General features: G+C 34.8%; 1 protein-coding gene across 1 annotated transcript in view; it reads right to left on the bottom strand.

The window, feature by feature from the left end:
- The window catches only part of Nkain2 (sodium/potassium transporting ATPase interacting 2), a 922696-nt gene that overhangs the window by 154107 nt on the left and 746011 nt on the right, over positions 1-22578 (bottom strand). Inside the window, exon 4 of the mRNA XM_048354015.1 lies at positions 15774-15974. Within this exon, the coding sequence (XP_048209972.1) occupies positions 15774-15974 (201 nt within the window). The remainder of the gene's footprint in view (positions 1-15773; positions 15975-22578) is intronic.

The raw sequence follows: 22578 nt of genomic DNA, 5'->3' as shown, positions 1-22578 counted from the left end.
CAACAATGAATACTTATTCTGGGAGAGAACTGAATACTTTATTTTCTTTAATTCGCCCACCCAAAATCTATTGAATTAGGAGGAGTGGCATCATCCAGCTGGTGAAATATAAAGACCCAGGCCCTCTTACCCTCATGAGACAATCATTTAACAGCAATACATGGAATCATTGTGAGAAATCAATAAATCAGCAAAGACACTTTTGCTCCTCAGATCAAAGCAAAGGTGGGTACCCCAGAGCCAATAAAAAAAATTCAAAGCATTAAAAAACATCTCCCAGGTCTTGAATTCTCTTTGGGGAGGGAAAGAAAAGGCTGAAATTCATGTTCAATATTCAGACTTTTGGGAGGTCTCTAAGGACTACTATTTGACTTGTCTGAATTGAAGCACTGACAGGAAAGGACACCAGATTGTGGACTACTGAAAATTGCTTCTTAGCTCCAGCATTTGGTTATGATCTCAAGGCTTTAGAATGGTATGAACTTAGTCGCCCAAAGGTGTTTCTTTGGACCCAAGACAGAAGAGTGAGAGAAAGCTTCCAATGTTCAGCTTTGCCTGGGAGAGGGAAAGAACTAGAGTGTGTGTCCAATAATTTGGTGGATGAGTTCTACCCAAGGCACTGGCTCTGTCTTCCCTGTATTGAAGTGCTGATGAGCCCTGGCACATTCAAGAAACGTGGAGGTCCTACTGAGTAGTAGAGACTGGGACAGTTGGTGGTAGTGCCAGACCACCTGCAGTGCCAAGAAAATACACAAACAGAACAAGAGAATACAATATCTTGATTAAAGCAACCGGTTGATTCCTATGATTGGGAATTTAAAAGCAATGTACAAATAAATTGGACCCACAGAAAAGTACTGAGAAGTCAAAAAATAAAAATAAAGAACCCACAGAATCTCTAGCTAAGCTGATGGGTGAAAAATCTTTCACTGTGCAAAGTGAATGGCTTCATGATGCTCATGTTTTTTTTGCTATTTTTCTAAGGTGAATGTCTATGAGAAGCCATAAGGGACTCCAAGGCACAGAAACAAAATAAATCTACAGAAGTTCACCCCAATGAAATGATGCTCCATAGCTCAGGGAAAGGATACATGAACAAAAGTAAAATTATTAAGAAAGAGATGAAAATCTAAAACAAGAGACCAGCTCTGATGGCTCACACCAGTCCAGGCAGACAAATCTGATAGCCAGAAAACAGCCAAACTGGAACTGTAGCTGAAATCATAGAGCTTTGGCCTTGAGCAATAAAGCTAAGCGAGAGGACAAGATTCTGAGTTCAATTCCCAGTAACACAAGCACAGGTGTGTACACACACACACACACACACACATACACACGTGCATATGAATAAAACAACAAATTTTAGAACTGAAAAGTACAATGACAATGTAAAAGGTTCACTAAAAATCTTCAACAACAAACATGAACAGGCAGAAGAATCAGTGAACTTGAAGACAAGTCATAGGAAATGAACTCTTTCAGGCAAGGCAACAAAGAGGAAGAAAAATGAATAGAGTGCAAAAAAGCACGTGAGACACCAGTGTCTTAAGGAACAGTTAGTATACTGTAAGTGCTTAGCAGAAATCTTTACTCTGCTTTTCATGAATTACAGAGTGCTCTGACTAAATATTCTCTTAGGTTTGAAACTAAAGTTATTTCTTTTCCTTCTTCCAAAGTTGCAAACATATAGAGTTTAAAACACTGTCCTAAATTTTAAAGCAGAAACTTGATTGATTGACAAGGACTCAGAAGCAGACATAGAGGAGATTTTTACAGAAAATGCTAGTTTATGTTATAAAGGTGCAAGAGATGTCTTTGGTAGGAGCCTATGTTATGCCTGCTATTCCTCCAAAGCATCAACTTAAATGAAGGCAAAGATAATAGAGGCAACTTGACTTCCTAGCTCACAGGATTTGATTTCCTCTATTAGCTAGAGACGTGCATCATTGCAGACTTGTGATTCTTTCATTTCACTTCTATGAGTCTTTCAGTAAAATCTATAAGTAATATGAGTGGGTTTTAATGAGGCACAAAATATGGTCAATAAAATTTATTCCTTCAAAAAAAGGGTCTAGCCAGGCTCTAGGGGCTCACCTCTGTAACCCTAGTTACTTAAGAGGCTGAGGTCTAAGGATTGTGACTTGAAGACAGCTCAAGCAGGAAAGTCTGTGAGACTCATATCTGATTAACCATAAAATAGCTGAAAGTGGAGCTATGTCTCAAATGGTAGAACACTAGCCTTGGGCAAAATCTTTAGGGACAGCACCCAGGCTCTCAGTTCAAGCCCCAGGACTGGTGTACACATACACAGACAGACACAGACACACACACCCAGACAACATAAGAAACTAGAAGAAGAGTTAAGAATGGCAGTCTAATGTACTCCATAAAAATTTAGAATACATAGTTATATTTAAAAAGATTGTAAAAAAAACTCCACAAAATCACTCAATAGTATTTACATTAGTATTTACTTTAAAATTAAAACTAACTGTCCCTTTCTGCACTTGAATGACCTCAATTTATAACTAACTGGATTGCCTCCAGAGTCATGTATAATTTAATTATATTTATCCAAGTTCACCTAAGAACTTAAAATGAAATGGTGACTTTGGTTTCTGAGGCTAGAATCAATAGCCATTAAGAGAATGAAGAGTTTTTAAATCTAGGAGGAGAAAACAGGTGCTTAAAATATCCCTCACATCAGCCTCCAAATTCTATATATTCAGACAATATAGATATGGTGGAAGTTTTATCACAATGCATTGCATAACTTTTATGCCTGGAAAGGTACAGGTTAGTACAAGAACAGACTGTGAGTTAGAGTAGGACTTAAAAGTTTAGCTTTTAGAGTAATTAAACTTCTATGGCATACTTAGAGAGGCATACAGATCTTAAAGAACACGGAAATAGATGACAGCTATAGATAAGAAGAATATCCTATGTAAGAAAAGTGTATGCGTTTCTCTATCCATGTCATTGGCATCATGTAAGTACCAGACATCATTTTATATACTATTTAGACATAGCAGATGTTGGCATTTAAGTATGGGTTGTTATGAGAGAAAATTGCCCTTGAATGAGAAAGGAAGCTTACTAGTAAAGAAAAATAACTTTCCCCAGTTACCAGTCATAACCCCAATAATAGAATTGTTTTCAAGCAGAGGTGGCAGGGTAGGAAAAGAAGAGCGATATAATGATACCTCAATTCCAATCTAAAAAGGAAAGAAAATCAGCTTCAATTTAAATTGCAATGTGTGGGTTGTTTACATAGAACCTTCTCCTCCCTCTCTTCTCAAACCTCAGGCTTCATGTTAAATGGGACAAATCATATCCTTCGTAGTTCTGCTCTGCTTGGTACAGCTGCTTGCTGCAGGTGGTATCCTAAAAATATATTGTTTGTTTATTTTTCAATATAGCAGTCTGCAGACTACAGTGGTACCATGGTACCTAAAAGTGCAACTGCTGCCTCCCAGTTCTGTCCATGAGGCACGTGATGAAAGACTGTGACCTCTGCCAAACCTAGCATGGAAAGATCCGAATAAGAGGCACAGGTAGTGCTTTTTGCTCAGTTTCTGAGAAGTTCCTTTCTCTTTGGATTTAGGAAACAATGCTGACAAGCAAACTATCTTTCATCAGAGCTTCCAACTGGGTTTAGGGAAGCAAAGCCAAGTAACTAACTGCCTTTGTACCAAGAATAATTGTGCTGCTCTGGAGATTAACATCTGTAAACAGATGCAATACAAAAGAAAAAAGTAATGTGTCACAGAAAGAAAATAAAAGAATAGACTATAATCTTAGGCAAATATGCATGGAGATATGTTTAAATGCAGCTTTTAAGGATTTTACATTTGTAACTTATATGATCTAATATTTGCAGTGATGTTGGCAGAGCTCTCTGTGTTAATTCTGCTTACTTTGCTGTTGTGGAGCACGGTATAAACAGTTATATGGAAAATTCATGTTATAAAGTGTGGCAAAATAATGTTATATGAAAGTAATATTATTTGTTAGTGTTATTCTAGTCTTTTTACATTGAAGGAGTAGCAAAATTTATCCAAACTAATCAGTACAGAAAGAAGAGTGATGACAAAGACTCATGACAACTTCTGGCAAGCATTGTTCACTTCAAAAGCCTTAGCATCAAAAGGATTTTGATAAATAGGTTCTATAATATAATAGATTGATAAGGAAAACTTAAAACTAAGAATGGTTTTCTAAAGATGCTTTGAAAAACATTGATAAATGACAGAAAATGACTAATGCCTCTCTAAACTTAGTAATATAGAAATATGTTTATCAACATGGGAGGAAAGATGGCAAAGTGGAGTAGAAAGATGTCAGAATTCTAAAGAAATGGTGATTATGTTCATTTGATAGTGAAGGAGAAAGGGCAGAATGGTGATTTCTAGAGAGAGATGGGCAGCTTATGATCAGTGTTAGGCTTTTCAGGAAGACAAAAGAAAAGTGCAAAAAGGGGTGATAAAAATGATGAAAGTAAGTCAAAGGCTAATGTGAATGTGAGAAATGGAAGTGGAGAACGATTAGATTCTGAAAGAAAAGGAGTATTTTTTTTTAAAAGAGAAATTAAATAAAGAACAGGAAGAGGGAAGTAAGAAGAATTAGACTGTTTTACTTTTGGTAATGTGACCTAGATTTACCAACTGCTGACTTGCTTATACCCTGTCAGATTCCTGATATGCCCTTGGGCAGAGGTACCTGCCTTTACCAATCTCCTACCTAAAAATCTTCCTCCTCTGTGTACTCAGTCCTCACTGTAGCCAGTTCTTAGCTCAAAAATCACCTATGCAGTCAGGTAGTGGTGGCTCATGCCTGTAATCCAAGCTACTCAGGAGGCTTAGATGGGGGGATCATGGTTCAAACACAGCTGGGCAAGAAAGTCTATGAGACTCTTACCTCTAATTAAGCATCAGGAAATTGGGAGTGTTACAGTGGTAGCCTTGAGCAGAAAAGCTCAGACACAGCACCCAGGCCTTGAGTTTAAGCCACATGACCACCACCAACAACAAAAATTACCTATCCAAGTTGCATTCTGTGGTTATTCTCGGGCTGACTTTTCTATTTTGTCTTGCTTTATGAATTTGAAGAGCAGGTATAAATATTAGTATTTTGAGGCAAGCTCTCTTGCAACTAGGCCATATTCCCAGCCCAATATTAGTATTTTGAAAGTAAGAATAAAAACAGAACTCACACATAATCCTGTGATGAAGAAGTCAATGAATTTGTGGAAAAGGAGATAGATAAAATAAAGGTAAATGACCAGAAGACACAGGATAGTAAAAAGAAAAAAAAATCAAGTTTAAGATTTTTGTGACAATAATCTGAGAATATTTAAGATGTGATATTACAACAACAAAGTAGAATCAACAAAGTAGAATATAGCAACTAAAATATTTCAGGATATAATAGCAGATAAAGAAACACAATATATCCTTGAATCCAGAACATTCTTGACTTCAGTCCATGATTTTGGAAAATTTGCATGCATTAATTCAAATGATCATGTGACAACATGATCAGTATAGTAAAAAATATTCCCATAAGTTAGCTGCGAACTTCAAATAATAACACTATGTATGTGAAGTATGGTTTAGGTTATCAGGATCAGTGCTTGAGAGGAGTTTAAGAAAACAGATGGCATTTGAGATGAACGTCAGAGAAAAGCAAATAGCATAGTCAAGATAAATATAGCTATGATGCTGTGAGGAGAGGAAAGGAAAAGAATAATGAGAACTAGCGATATTATACCCTATTTTGAAAAGAATGAGTGGGTTGAGAATATAATTTGTATTCCTACTCAGAAAATTGATAAAAGCAAAAGGTACAGAAAGAACATTACAGATGGTTTTTTTCTACTATGTAAGCACTACTTAGCTTAAGTATGTTTGCACATATTTTTGTTCCTTTCCACTCAAGTATAACATGCTAAAAAATAAATTATCCTTCCCATTATAGCTGACAGTATACATCATGTTTATATCCTTCCTTTGAGACTTTTCTGCTCATATTTTAAGATACAAACATATCCATCCTACTATTATTATTCTTTCACTGTGTTTAGAAGTTCCAGTGAGAAGGAAATCACCACCGAAGAATTATCATGGTAATTGATCATAGCTAGAAAAGCATTCGAAAACCAAATGATACTATACATAACATACAGTGGTAAAGTATGCACCTTTTTATTTAAGGCCAACAACTTATGATACTTTTTACAAAATACTTTATTTTAGTATATTTTAATTTTTTACTTATTTCTGAAGTAATATATGATTCAATATAATTTATTTTTCTTAGATAATTTTATGGTTAATAAACTAAACATAAGAAATGGGATCATTGGAAGCTTATTTGCATAATACTCTTTACATACAATTTCAACTTACAACTTCTACTATTATGAAAATATACATGGAATTTTACTCCTCCATTACAAGGGATTATATTGTATCATTTGTAAAAAACTGAAAGACCTGGAAAAAATTATGTAAGCCAGGCCCAGAGAAACAAAGGATGTGTGTTTTCCATTATATGTGGAAACTAGATTTTTAAAATATTCTTATTATCTTAAAGTAGTTGTATAAAAATGTTGCCATCTAACAAAGCAGTTTATGAATACAGTGTGTCATGATCAATGCCATACCTTTTTCAACATACCCCTTTCTTTATTTGTCTTAATTTTGTGGTTATACAATGAATTTTTACTACATTTCCTCTTTTTCCTCTGAATAATCACAGTAAGCTAGATTTAGCTTATAAACTTATAAGTAAGTATGTTGGGTGGTATGTAAGTTTATACAAACATATTAACTGAAATATATAGACTCAAAGGAGAAGTCAAATACAAAGGTAAAGTTCAACACAATAAACACCAGGAAATGGGTACTTGAAAGGAATGGGTTAAAGGGGAATGCAGTAGACAAATGAAGAGGTAAAGAGAAGGGAATGTAGTCAAGGATTCAATGCATATCCTACAAAATGAAGAAAAGTGAGGGAAGAGGTGGGTAGGAGAGTGAAAGGGGTAACATTGATCAAGGTGCATTGTATGCATGAACTGCTTTGTTAAATGGAAAGTCCTTTTTAAAAATAAAGATAATAGAAAAACTTTAAAGAAAAAGACCTAATTATTGGTTATTGGATGCAGTCTATAATTTTGCTGCCCTATTAAATTATTACTATTTTTTCCCTGTGATGTTCCCACATATTTCTGTAGATAATGTGATGTGCTTAGTGGGCAAGGAAGGTCTTCAAACATCACATAGAGAAGTAGATATTGCATGCTGATGATAATGGTTGAAAAGGGATTTGTGGAGTAGTGGTGCAGAAGACTAAATGGTATCACACTGGCTTTATGAATCACAGCACTATCTGGGGAGTAAGTAAACTTTGTAGAATTTAGTTCATTTTTTCACATCACTGAGTTAGCCTGAAAGATTATCACATTCCCAATGAGCAGGGGAAGAAACTGAACTAAAGAGAAAATAAATAACACTACCTTTATTGTCTCTCAAGGCAACGTCTTTAACATTACCTCATCTAGTTCATAATTACAAAATAGTTTATTATACAACTGGGTATAAGATTTAGAGATTGTGATTCCCAGACTGTGAATATTTTTACCTTGTAGTTCTGAATTTGCATGTAGGGAGTACTAGAGAATATTAAAAGCAAATTTCCCCAACAAAACCCTTACATTTAATTTGACTTCAGAGGCTGCTTAAATTCTTGCACTCTGACCAGTCATGTATTCACAGAATTACTCACCATTTCACAAGGGCACTCTTCAGTAGTAAAGCAAAATAAAATAAGAAACTAAATATCTAATTGTTTGATCATTTCTTTTAAGTCAATACTTGATTGTCATTTGTAGATGATACATGGGGCCTTACATACTACAAAGATATTGCTCAAGTGAGTTTACTATTATCATAGGATTAGAAATTAAATCAGAAGTTACACTTGTGCTTATTTCTGAAGTAACAATACATTTTTACTATTCAGTAACAATAATATTTTCCACTATAAATCCAGTTGAAGAAATTAGCCTGTAGAATTTTGCTTATTATGTATGTATATATGCACATGTATACATATATACACATATTTATGAAATGGGTGAAAAGGGATTTATAGGAGAACAAAGGGGCAAGATCAAGACCACATACTATTCATACAGATAGGTAGGTAGATAGATAACCAGACAGATAGATGACTCAATGGTGAGAAGAAATGTTCTTTTGAGATTCTATTTACTATTCCCTTAATTCAGTAACATTTGTGAAACTCACTGTTTACATGAATTGTTGGTTTTTTCCTACATTTTTGAATATTTATATACACTATCCAAATGTTACAAAAAGGTACATAATTATTTAACTTATGGTTACTTAAAACAAGAAGGGTGGTGTAGCTATTGGAAACCATCTGAGACAAAGGATGCATGTTTTCTCTCATATATGGATGTTAGATCTCATTTAAAAATATGCAAGTAAATACATACAAGGCTGCATGCATATATGCCAATGTATTAACTGAAGTATGGTTTATGCAGGGAAGAATTCAAATGATATAACTCATTAGGAAATTGAACTTACAGTCTATCAAAATGAATACTTGGTACTTGAGATGTGAGGAGGCGAGGACAAGGAGAGGTTGATAAACATATGAAGATAAGAAGGGCGAGGGAGAATGTAGTCATAACATTCAATATGTATTCTATGAAACTAGGAAAATAAAAGGGAGAGGTAGGATTTCAAGGGATGGGGGAGAATGAAGCAAGGAGTGACATTAATCAAGATGCATTATATAGGTTCAGCCACTCTGGAAAGCGATATTGAGATTCCTCAGAAGGCTAAACATAGAGCTACCCTATGACCCAGCAGCCCCACTTTTGGGCATCTACCCAAAGACCACAAACAAGAACACACTAAAGCCACCAGCACAACAATGTTCATTGCAGTACAATTTTTCATAGCTAGAATATGGAACCAACCCAGATGCCCCTCAGTATACGAATGGATCAGGAAAATGTGGTACATATACACAATGGAATTTTATGCCTCTATCAGAAAGAATGACATTGTCCCATTCATAAGGAAATGGAAGGACTTGGAAAAAATTATACTAAGTGAAGTGAGCCAGACCCAAAGAAGCATGGACTCTATGGTCACCCTCATATGGAATAATGAGCACAGGTTTAGGCTAGTCACAGCAGAGGATCACAAGAGCCCAATAGCTATATCCGTATGGACACATAAGATGATGCTAATTGAAATGAACTCCATGTTATGGAAACAACTGTTATATTACTGTTGTAATTATTTCAACATGCGATGTGAAACCGTAGCTTCTATTGTTGATGATCCTCTTGTACCGCTTCCTGTGTTTGTACCTGCCCTATCACTGTATCTTATCTGAGTACATTGGAAACCATGTATACTGGTATTAGAACTAGGAAACTGAAAGGGAATCCCAAAATCAAGAGGCACAGGATAAAAAGACAAACGACTACAAAAGCAATACTTGCAAAACTCTTTGGTGTAAATCAACTGTACAACTCATAGGGGGAGAGGGCAAGGGGGAGGGGGGAGGGGGAAATGAGCGAGGAGGTAAACTACAAGAAATGTATCCAATGCCGAACGTATGCAACTCTAACCCCTTTGTACATCAGTTTGACAATGAAAATTAAAAAAAAAAAGATGGCATATTCAATGGTCAGAGGTCATATTCAGAGGTCAATGGTGACCTCTTTGTATAACTACCTAACAAAAAGTAACTACCTAATAAAAAGAAAAGTATAATAACAACAAGAGAACTAGAATACACACACGCACACACACACACACACTCACAATCCATCTACCTATCTTCCAACTATCTGTCTGTCTGTCTGTTTGTGTATCTATCCATCTATCTCCCCTGAGCCATGTACTGAAGTTGCAAAAACATTAAACATTATGAGAGATGGGAAGAAAAAGTGTTTATCCACTGACAGTTCTTCATTCAGGGAGTATTTTTTCTTTTCCTCTGAGAAGAAAACTGAAGTGTGGTATTGAACTAGGAATCAGATGGCTTAGTTTTTAAGTTCCAGATCCACAGCACTTGCTATTAGGTGTGGAAATATAGTGCCTACAGAATAGGTCCATGGCACTTATAGCAGAGTTCCACAGATTCATTATTTAGTAATGGGCTTTATCTTGCCTCCTGGAGGGGAAATGAATCTTCAAGCTTAGAAAAATCATTGATGCCATTTTTGTTTTAGAGTCACCTTCTCTGACCAGATTCAATGTGTTTTGGAGCAACTCAGGACATCAAAGGGATCAATAAAAAGAGAAAGAAAAAGCACTATCATTGTGGGTGAAAAATTTGAAAACCACACTAAAGCCCTCCCTCAGGCCTAAGGAACATAATTTCCAGAAGTATATCATTTAATGGTAACTTCTAAAATTCAAGTGGGAATTTGCTATTCTATTAGCAATGAAAATCACTTCTTTAGACAAATGTCCATTTCTGCTCCCATATATTACTAAAAGAATTAAGCAAAAGCAATCTATTTAAAAATTATATATACGTGAAATTGATGCTCGATATTTTAATCATCAGTTTATTTTGATATATTTGAATTATGCAAAGAGATTTTATTATACCTTTCATTATATATATATGTATGACTGTGTAATATTTGAAATCAAATGATATAATATCTTCACCATTGCTCTCTTTGCTCACCTTGACTAGTTTAGGGTTTTTTGCATTTCCAAGGGAATGTTACAAATGATTTTTATCATGTGTGTAAAGAATGACATTTGAACTTATATGAGGATTGCATTGTCCAAAGGTTGATTTTGGTAGTACAGCCTTAAAAAAATTAATTTGGTTAATCTATGTGTCTGAGAGCTCTTTCCATACAGACTTTTTACCTCCCTAAGTTGTTTTGTTGTTGTTGTTGTTTTGGTTATTGTGGTTTCTTTCTCAGTGTGTACTCTGATGAAAGTGTTGATCCCATCTAAGAGATGTTTGATGAAGTCTTTGGGATATTTTAAATACAGGATCACAACATCTTCAAATAGGGATAATTTAAAAATTTCTCTATGTATCATTTTAATTGATTTTCTTTCTCTGGCCAATATTTAAATCACTCTGTTGAAGAAGAGTGGAAAGACTAACCACCCTTGTCTTGTTCCTGACTTTATAGAAAATGTTTCAAATTTTCTTTTTTCCATTTAGACCAATGTTGGTTATATGTGGATCATATATTATTTTGAATCTAAACATAATTCTATTTAGCTTATTTAAGGTTTTTATCATGAATGGATATTCTTTTTTACCAAAAAACATCAATAACTTAAAATTAAAATGGATAAATCATTTTCACCATGAAACCAATGAACAAAAGCATTTGTTCCTTAAAAAGCCTGTTTCAATCTTTCCATTTAAATAAGTGTAACACAGACATCTCCATGGCAACTGTATTTACTTATGAATATAGAAGTAGGTGAGTAATTGATAACATAATTTTCCCATTCATCCCTTTAAAATGCCACAAACTTACCACACAAATTTCACCCTTAAATTCTTAATAGCAGTACCCTATGTGCTGTGAATAGCGGGACCTCAATCTTCAACAATATAATCATTGTAAATAAATGTTTCAAATGTAAGGAGACTTCAAAGTAAGAACAACATAACTAGTAAGGTTAGTTATACATATGCATCACATACAATCACAACACCCAAAGAAATACCCACAAGTTCAAATCAACTTGATGTGATTTAAGGATTCCAAATTTGGAAAATTTCTTCATCACTGGTATTCCCAGGCAAGTCTTAGCAAGATAATGGCAAATACAAATAGTTAACGGGGAACTATTGGAACATTTGAAAGCACACGTTTTATTTACAAAATTCCCAAAATATTCTATGTTGAGTAATGAATTTAGGAAGTACAGTTGTTGTTTTCTTCCTTAGTAGGATATTGATATAAAAGGACAAACTTGACAACTAGCTACAAGCCTTGCATTCAATACCGGAACTTTTTCAGTCTTCTATTACTTCCCTTCTGATTTCTATATAGTTTCTAAATTACTTCTAATGGCTGTGGGAAACAGTAAGTTTATTTACATGTTTAGCAATATCCTCTGCTAGTCTCCTAAACACAATTAACAGCCAACTTGCCATGAATTCAAAAGCATGTCGGAAGTAAAAGAAATAAGGTACAGGAAAGAAAGACAAACAAAACCCAGCAATTTTGGTTGGAGAGGTTTATATTAAATTTAGAAATATTGATTCCAAGGATGTGGCTAGCACATAGAGAGATGAAGGGCTTATTTTTCCAATGAGCTATTTGGAATTTTAAGAGGTATTTCAACAAACACAGTTACTTTACTTACTGAATAGATATTTTACATTACAGCACTATTTATGTATAGTTCTTTGTAAAAATAATCTTTTTTTTTCATTCTGCTGCTTACAGGAAGTGAAGTATAATTTATGCATAATTTATCTAACATGTCCACTTCTCCCATCTATGGAAGACACAGTTAAGCAATCACATCATTCTTTGCCACTGATGAACTGTGAGGGAAAGGGATCTGAGCCTTCAGACACCTATTACCACAGTGTAAATCGCTCAGAGCACACTGAAGACTATTTTCAATTTAGGTACGGAAAGATTTCCATTGTTCTTTGGGAATTAACTGCACATCTTAGGAAGTGCTTTTAACTTGTTCAGATATCCTCCCAGGTTTGTTCCACAGCCAAAAGACTGAAATCATGTGAACATACTTACTAATCCATGTGGCTCTAGTCAAACATTTTTTGGGAAATGCAATTAATTCTTTTGTAATGTGAATAACACCATCTTCTTGGTTGGTCTCCTCCTTACTCTCCCCACACACATTTAATCTACTTTACAAATATGATTTTTAAAACATCTTTGGTTTTGTTAAAACAATACATACCAGTATGCTTCTCAAATGCAGTATCTGGTACTAAAGGAAAGTGCTGCTGCAAACCTTATGCTTAGCTCATCATTATGGTGCTCTCACAGTCTTCCTTGCCACAGTTGGAAGTAGTGTGATTAATAACCCTTCTTTCCAATTATATGGATATTATACTTTATCTTCCTTTCAAAGTAAAAAGGAGGTATCTATGTATATCAGCTGCAAATACGCCTTTGTGACTGCTAATTCCAAAATCAGCCAGAAATTGATTGGCAGAAAACGAAATAATAGGGTGACAAGCATTCCAGGGATCATGAATCTGTAAAAAAAAGGCTAGGTTAGTGGGCAGAGAAAGTGCTAGAGAGATTTGGAGTTAATCAAGAGCAGTATCTTAGGTGAACAGCAGTTTATGACAGCAGATGTGAGCTTGAGATCCTGGAAGGGAAGGGAGATTTGAAAATTTTAATAAAACCAATGAAAGTATGAGTTTAGCTGACTTTACAAAAAGAATTATAAAACTAGGAAGCCAAGATTTTGTTCCAAACTGTGTAAACTGTATTCTCTGCCTATCACTTTACTTTACCCCAAGTATACCCATTTGTATCTGGTTTGTGCCCTATAGAAAAGTGCTCCAGTTTTTTTTTTTTTACAGTGACAATTTTTGTGAGCCTTTAGTCTTTGTTTTTTGTTGTTATTGTTTTGTTTTTTGTTTGTTTGGATACCCACAGGGGATAAGAACTCAGATGATCTTTGGAGTGGACTGAACTGACACTGGACTGTCAGGAAAACAATATGGGTAGCCCAAAAAGGGAGGAGTAGAAACTTTGAACATCATTCATTATTTCATAATTAGAGCAGAAGTGATGGGAATGACTGTGGAAAAAATGTCTTTAAAGGGTTTCCTATAACTAGGTAGAGCAAGAAAACGTCCTTTGGGGTTTGCATTGTAAAACCCTAGTTAAGATTTGCTAAATTTTCTGTGTAACAGCTACTTTCAGCCTAAAGCTGGGTAGACAACAAGCCCAAAGGTAGAAACTATGTTGAAACCAAGCACTGGCTTTGGTATGCATGTGCTAACTTATTTTCACGAGTTTCATAGTCAGTACTGCCAAAGAATGCCCCCCTTCCCCAAAAAATGTGAAAAAAAAGAGTAGAAAGGATGCCACTTCTTATTATGTTTGAATTATTTCTACATTTTGCTGAGTCTGATGTAGACAGAAGTGAAGTCAATGATATGAATTAGCATTCATATCTGCTCTTAGGGACTCTCTATTCATCTTCCTTGCACTCTAGCCATTTTGTCTTTGTAGACTGCTTTTACTTACTTTTTTTTTCTTTGTTTGCAATATGTCAGCTGCAGCATATGCCTATGTCCAAATATGTTTTCATAGAAAATGTTTTGTGCTCCAAACTTTTATGTGGTACTTAGTAAGTCTAAGAATATAATTGAACATAAATTCAACCAATTCTAAAATAATAAATAATATGAAGTTATCCATTCACAAAACAATATACTTATATCATACTTGAAACAAGTGAAAGTTTTTAAAAATGTATATAAAGCTATATACAGTGAACAAGAGATATAGGGAGGTACGAATTAGGAAAGTGTTGCTCAAAACCCTTCTGAAATAATCTATTTTAACCGTCTCCTAATTCCAGAAATATTTCACTTTTCCCATAAGAGAACATATAAATTTTAAGTGGATTTTAAAAGCAAAATAACTACTTCCATGTCATCTAATTTAAAATTTTATTTCAAGACAAAAGCATTAGAATTTACAACTACCACAGATTTTGTTCACTTAAAGAAGGTATAGAGATGAGCGTATTAAAGGAAGATCACTCTGGGTTTTGGTTTTTAGAGGAATTTTATGTGAAGTAATTTCATCTTATTAATTTAAACCTATTATTTCCTGATATTCAATCAGTATCAGCCACAAGGTAAACACGTGAAGAAAGAGGTAAAACGCAAACTTTTACTTACATGATTTCTAACATTTTTAAGACCATGTTCATCAATTAAAGTTGTATATGAAGGCTAAGAAAAAATATGATTTTAGTGTCTACAATAAATGAGTGGATTTGTGCATAACAAAGATGCCCGAGCTCTGTGTATCTCAGTATTCTTCAGTATAAGTGTTTAAGGTATGTATGTCTTTGTTTATATCCTTTTATACTAATGCAATATAAACTAATTTATTTATGTAGTATAAGTTATGTTATACAAATTGGTTATTTATAACTCTACTGCTACTAACAGAAGGGTGCTTTATTAGTATAATGCTAAAAATATAGAAATATTAAAGCCTACAAGTAAAATTTACTGCAAAGTTTAATTGTTCTGAAAAGAAGGAATAAAATGTGATGTATGGAACTCGAGGGAAATCTAGGAAGAAGGAAAGAAAAGGAAAAGGAAAATGCAGGAAATAATCTACATCTGATGATTTACTTGTAAAACATCAAAGATGAAAATACTTATGGAAATCTTATATATTGAGACATGTAGAGTGTTAGCTGTAATACCTTCAGATCTTTCCTCTCAGAATCTTTCGAAAAATCTAACAAAGGTCAATTGAGCAAATCTCTGGTTGATTTTCCTTATGTGAAAAACGGATTAAGTTAATGGCTACTTTTGTTCTAGGGGTGGTTTGGTTTAACTTGAGAAATTCCTATTCAAAGTGATATTAATTAGGAAAAAGTTAACAAGATTGCATTTTTACCGCACATTCCATTTTTGTGCATTGCGTTTACCTAGAAGTAAAATGATTCCAGAAGCACTAGAAGGAGCAGTTTGCTATCAACACTTACTGCGAGGACAATCTGGAGGGAACTATGAACCACTTCTATGTACTGGTACTCCAGAAAACACCCTGAGACCGTGATGTAGCGATGATCTTCTGGGGCCCAATCTGGGGCTGGTGTCACTGATGTCACTTTACATCCTGGTCCATTCTCCATCCACCAAGATCGGTGCATTGAAATATTAAAAGTCAGAATAAGGTCTGTTTCCTGCAAGAAGGCAATTTATAAAGATGAGTATTAACTTATAAATTCTGGCTTATTCGGAACTAACTTGCTTTGTATTTTCTATTTGAAAATGGGTCTTCTTTTTCCACCGTGAATGCTATGGGCAATAAAATAATTAAATGTCTATTTAGTCTATTCCTAAGGATGCAAATTACTTTATATTATGTGTCTATATAGACTAAGGATAAAAATATCTTATTTGCATGGTGAAACAAAGGACAAAGGGCAAAACAACGCAATAGTGATACTCACATTACAATATGTTGGAAATGAACCGTACAACTTGAGGGGAAGGGATGGGGGGAGGGGAGGTGGAGAAAAATGAAGGAGGGGTAACAAGTATGACAAGATATGTCCTCCCTACCTTACATATATAACTGTAACTCCTCTGTAATCACCTTGACAAGAAAATTAAATTAAAAATTACCAATGATTTACTAGTCATAATATTGAAAAGCACTTTAAAAACTTATACATATTACAAAGAGAATTTTTAAAACAGCAATATCAGGAGAGATTCTTATATGTTTGCTACACTTTTTCTCCTTATCAGAAGAGAAAAGGTACTTTTCACAATTTAGATCTCAACGAAGTATTTCAATTGCCAATATTTAACAATGTGGAGGCAGATTTTAAAATTTATAAAGCCTTTATACAGTGGCCTTCAGTTTGACTACTTAAGGATACTTGTAGAAATATCATGTAAGGTACCAATAAAATGTAAAATAAATAATTAAAATTTACCAACCACAAAAGACCCTTGTATAATGCAACACAATATTACTTAGTTTTCCCTTCCTCCTACAGTCATCCCTCTATCCACAGTGAGTTTGTTCCAGGATCTTTACACTCTGCAAATACAGAAATTCAATAATATGTCAAGAGTTATTGGCTCATGCCTGTAATTTCTAGGTCCTCGTGAGGTTGAGATATGAGGATCATTGTTCAAAGCCAGAAAAGATAAGACAGCCTATGAGATTCTTATGTCCAATTAACCACCAAAAAGCTGAAAAAGTGGAGCTACAGCCCAAATGGTAGAATGTTAGGTTTGTGAAAATAAAGTTCTGGGACAGAACCCAGGCCCTGAGTTTAAGCCTCAGGATCAGCAAAAACTGAAAAGTAAAATTCATAAATAAAATGTTATTTTAATATTTTTATTTAAAAAGATAGTCAAGTCCCTTATGCAATGCCACTTGTGGAAAAAAGAAAAACCAAAAACACAGCCTGTGGGTATAGAAAACAACAATCTTGTCAACTTCTACAAGAAATTTGGAGTATGTTTCTATGGAAATCTCAGCAAATTTGTACAAGATATAAATAAGTTCTGAATTCTTCAGAAGTATTTCACTATGATACGTGATGTACAATAGTAAGTGGAATGTAGGGTGGAGAATCTGATATCAGAGAGTTTCAATACATATACAAATAAGAAACTATCAACAGTACATGGGAAAACATTTACTTCCAGAAAAAGAATGGTTAAAGGATATGTATCAAACGTGATTCTATTACCAAGTAGGTTACAAGAAAAGAGAGGGGCCAGATTTCTATTTCTGTTTCAGGACAGTGGAGGCCATGTGATACTTGGAAACAGCACAATGGAAACTGTAAACTGTAAGTGATATTACAAGCCAATTCCTCTTACTCCAAAGTGATGACAGGTTGACTAAGAAAATATCTAGATTGTCTAGAAAATGCCTTAAAATATACTGTCACCTTGAACAAATTATATTAAAAGTATAAAAGGCTAAGTTGAATGGCCCCGGCATTTGGAATCTAGAAGGTAATGATTCTGGTGAAAGAAGCAATTCTATGCATGTCATCATCTTCATGGTGGTGATTGGTAGAATATTGGGGGCTGCTTTCTCTTCTTCACGAGTCTATTGAGAATGGCAAAAATCCTGAGAACTGGGAAGACAACTAACTAACATTTAAATCAGTACTAATGTCTCAAAATAAAGCCAGTGCCTAGAGATACCTGCTAAGTAGCCAAACTAAAAATCGACTTTGCAAGGAAACAGGATGGCTCCATACAATCATGGCTAGGGCAGGATGCTTGAGTACAGATGCAGACTGTCATTAGCACAGCTATAGTGTTAGTTCTCTACGTTTTTCAAGAAGAAACACATAAGGGGAGGGGGCAGGTAATGTCTGAATCTTTCCTGTAGCATATTCCCAAGGCCTAAGGGAAGACATGCTGCGGAACAAGAGGAATGATACACAGTCATATATCTACACAGTTAAATGTGTAGTGCACATTAGTATCTCTAGAAACCCTAAAATTATCATGAGCAAGAATCCGTTTTATCAGCCTTCAATACATATTGGTACCTATGTAGCCTTCCTGCTCCTTTATTTCTTTTGCATTTTCATATTCCAGGAATGGAGAACTCTGAAACTTCAGCTGTAAGGTTTGGGGTAACTAAAGGGGCAGAGAAGTTAACGATAGGAGAAATTAAATACTGAAAAAACAATGTTTTCCTCTGGGAAGGGAGAAGTTTTATTTTGAGTGAAATCTAGATTTTTTTTTTGCCAGTCCTGGGCCTTGGACTCAGGGCCTGAGCACTGTCCCTGGCTTCTTTTTGCTCAAGGCTAGCACTCTGCCACTTGAGCCACAGCACCACCGCTGGCCATTTTCTATATATGTGGTGCTGGGAAATCTAACCCAGGGCTTCATGTATATGAGGCAAGCACTCTTGCCACTAGGCCATGGTCCCAGCCATAGATGTTTTTATTACAGTGATCCATAGGCATATCCACTTCTGAACAGAGACTATCTGGAGAACAGCTGTGATTTCAGATGCTTATCATTTCAGAATATTTACAAATTAGGAGGTCTTTCATGTCCAAGCCTAGTATACTATAGGAAGATTTGCCTGGGGCAATAATGAAGAAACTATTAATATTTGCCACTTCTTGAAATCTTCATCATTTGATGTGTGATTATTGAAATAAATTTGAAAAAGGCCTATTGGAAGAAGAAAATGCTTCCAAAAGGACACCACACTGTGGATCCATTTTAAGGACATCTAGGCCTGAACAATCCAGAAATAACAAATTTTGTTTAGATATATAGCTATACATTCTTAACTGATGATGCCTGACCTATCAGTAAACCTTCTTCTCTCAAATGAAATAAAAAACAGACATGAAGTTCAATTTGGAAGAATGATAAGGAGGATTTTTTTGATACCAAAAGCTTAGTTGTTTTTCCTCATTTCAAGATTCATTTTTCACATAAAAATAGAAAAGTCAGTAAATAGTTATGCATAAGTTTGTTACATGGCAGCATTATTATTTCTGATAGGAACCAAAAGCCTGGTGAGAAAATGGTTGTTGGATGACCAATTATGCCTGGAATTTTCATACATTTTTCAATTGAAAGCCCTCTTTTTTTTTTTTTTTTTTGGTCAGAACAGTTGGTCGCTATCATTGCAGACTTCTTAAAGGTATTGATATAGGTTGTTTGCTACCCATTAAAAGTGTAATCATTACAAATGAGGAAACCCATGGAGTCTATATTTCTTTGGGTCTGGCATATGTAACAATAGCTCAATAGATATGTACATATGATCATATAAGATTGTAAGAGAAATGAACTCCAGGATGTGGAAGGAAAAGATTTTTCTTGGTTGTTGTTATTTTTAATGTACGATGTGAAGGTATTTCTTTTTTCTTTCATATTCCCCCTATGATTTAATCCCCTCTTGTATTTGAGATTGGTACCCTGTGTATTGCATATACATTTATCTGAATTTGGGAATTGAAGGGGAACAACAAAATGGTAAGACAACGGACAAAGAGTAAACCTACGCAACAGCAATACTCACAAGACAATATGTTGGAAATGAACTGTAAAATGTGGAGGGGGTGGAGGGGAGAGGAAGTTGGGTGGAGAAAAACGAGGGAGGAAGTAACAATGTTCAACAAGAAATATACTCACTACCTTATGTATGTAACTGCAACCTCTCTGTACATCACCTTTACAATAAAATTATCATTGTTTTTTTCAGCTCTGGGGCTTGAATGCTGGGCTCTGTCCCTAAATTCTTCAGCTCAAGGCTAGGACTCTATCACTTTGAGCCACAGCTCCACTTCTGGTTTTGTGGTGGTTAATTGGAGATAAGAGTCTCGAGGACTTTCCTGCCCAGGCTGGCTTTGAATTGTGATCCTCAGCTCTACGACTGCTGAGAAGCTATGATTACAGTCATGAGCCATCAGTGTCCAGCTAAAATTAAATAAAAACATGTGTTGTAATCAGCAGGGTTTGTTTACTACTTTATCCTATTGCAAAAATGAAAAATGATTCAGGATAAATACACATACCATTAAAGAATAAAAGCCAAGAAATGGAAGTGATAGCCAATGATTCAATCCAGCACTGACTTATTAGGAGGTATTGCATTTTTTCAATATTTAAAAATGAAGGAAAAGTTAGAGAGGACAACAAAAGGAGACACTTGGGAAGAGAAGAGGGAGCTGGCTATAGAATGGTACATTTGTAGCCCTAGCTATTTGAGTAGGGAAAGTACAAGGATCATGGACCTAGACTAGTCTGGGAAACAATTGTGTACTCTATCTTGAAAACCAAGCAAAGCAAAAAGGTCTGGGGGTTGGGAGGACGAGGAGCAAAGTTCAAATATCAGGTGCTTTTCTAAGCAGCACAGGGACCTAACTTCTAATCTTTGTACTGAAAAACAAATAAGTAAACAATAGCATATCATACCCTAAAGGGAGATAATCACTTTTTCTAATATGAACTTCTTAAGAAGAATGATTAGTCATAAATTGTTCATGTAAATTGCAATATATAGGAGGATATCTCTGATTCTTTCCCTCCAAATTTCATAGATATTAAACAAATTTAGTAGAGCTGTCATTGGTTCTTTTTAATATAATAACTGGTTGATTTTTTTCCAGGTCCTGGGGCTTGAACTCAGGACCTGGGCTCCTTCCCTGAGCCTCTCTGGGCTCAAGGTTAGCACGCTACCACTTGATCCATAGCATCATTTCTGGACCTTTCTGTTTACAAGGTACTGAGGAATCCAACCCAGGGCTTCATGCATGCTAGGCAAGCACTCTACTTGTAAGCCACATTCCCAGTCTAGGGCTACTGTTAAGTAGTTTAAATTCAGGGGACTAAGAAGTTGAGAAATTATTTTATCCTGTTTCTTAAAGCAAAAACTGAACTCAAGTTATATGTAGGATGGGAGGAAGTATCTGTCCAAGCATGAGATTGCTTGCTACAATTATTTCTATTCTTTGGCTCATAGAAACATTGTTCATCTACCTTTGTTTATTACGATAGCCTACCAATTTCCCCCTTTTTCTAAATCATAAAATCAATCATATTGACCTACAGGTTTCTCTAATGACTTCACCTTAAATACTTACATCTGAAATGATCCTAATATTTAGAAATAAAGTCACATTCTGAAGCACTTGGAGGCAGAGTTTCAATATGTAGCTTTGAGAGGGACACAAACCTGTAACACAAACCTTTAATTTCTAAGGTTTATTTCAGCATTTCTGTTTGGATGCTAAATACTATGTTTTATTACTTCTTTGTTTTCTATACTACTTATTATCTATTTCCTATTAATACTACTAAAACAGCACTTATTTAAAACAGCAATTATTTCCGGCTAATAATAAAATTCAATTTATTTATCTGTAATTTCTTTCCATGTTTAAGTACCTAATAAGGCACTTATGAAAGGCATTCATTCCTATTTGTTTAGAACTGTTTCCTAATGCACATACTTATATTTTACAAATACTATGCTCATGTTGATATTATTCATTTATCATTTAAATCATACCTAATTTTCACTATGGAAAATGTAGTAAATTACAATTCTTATTTCATATACATTTTCCCAATTCCTTGCCATTTTACATAAATTTTTCTGAAATTTGGTTATATCAATACTATAAAATTTATGACTATATAAATAATTTTATGGCTGAGCTCAGTTGTGAATTATGAGAGCAATTTCTTGTGGAACATTTTTCCTCCTGGAGTTAATAATATTTTTCCCATAAAAATGCATTCTTGTTAGGGCACTTTGTGGTTTATAGCAAAATTAAGCAGAAAGCACACCTCTGCTTTCATATGCATAACCTCCCCACTACAAGCACTCCACACTAAAGTGTCAGATTTTTTGACAGTTGATGAGTCTAACTGAATGACATTATCATGCACAATCTATAGTTTGCATTAGTTTTTATTTTTGATGTGTTTTCTCTGGGTTTACAAAGGTGTGATGGCAGGTATAATGGCAAGTGAGCCTGCCATTATAGAATTGTATTGGATCATTTTACCATATTAAAAATTCGCTGTATTTCACATATTCATCCTCATCTACTAACTCTTGACCACCAGAAGTATGTCCTCTTGCTATCTCCGTGATTTTAACCTTTGAAGAATTTTAAATAGTTGTCATTACACAGTATGAAGGCTTTTCTCCCTGATATTATGCACTTAGGTTTCCTCCACATATTTTCATGGCTTTGTAGCTCGTTTCACTTTGGCATGAAATAATATTTCATTGTCTGGATCAATCACAGCTAATAAATCCATTCA

This window comes from Perognathus longimembris, chromosome 9 (assembly GCF_023159225.1).
Source record: "Perognathus longimembris pacificus isolate PPM17 chromosome 9, ASM2315922v1, whole genome shotgun sequence".
Lineage (NCBI taxonomy): Eukaryota > Metazoa > Chordata > Mammalia > Rodentia > Heteromyidae > Perognathus > Perognathus longimembris.
The sequence above is the reverse complement of the archived record's forward strand: the minus strand, read 5'-3'. Positions and strand labels throughout refer to the sequence as shown.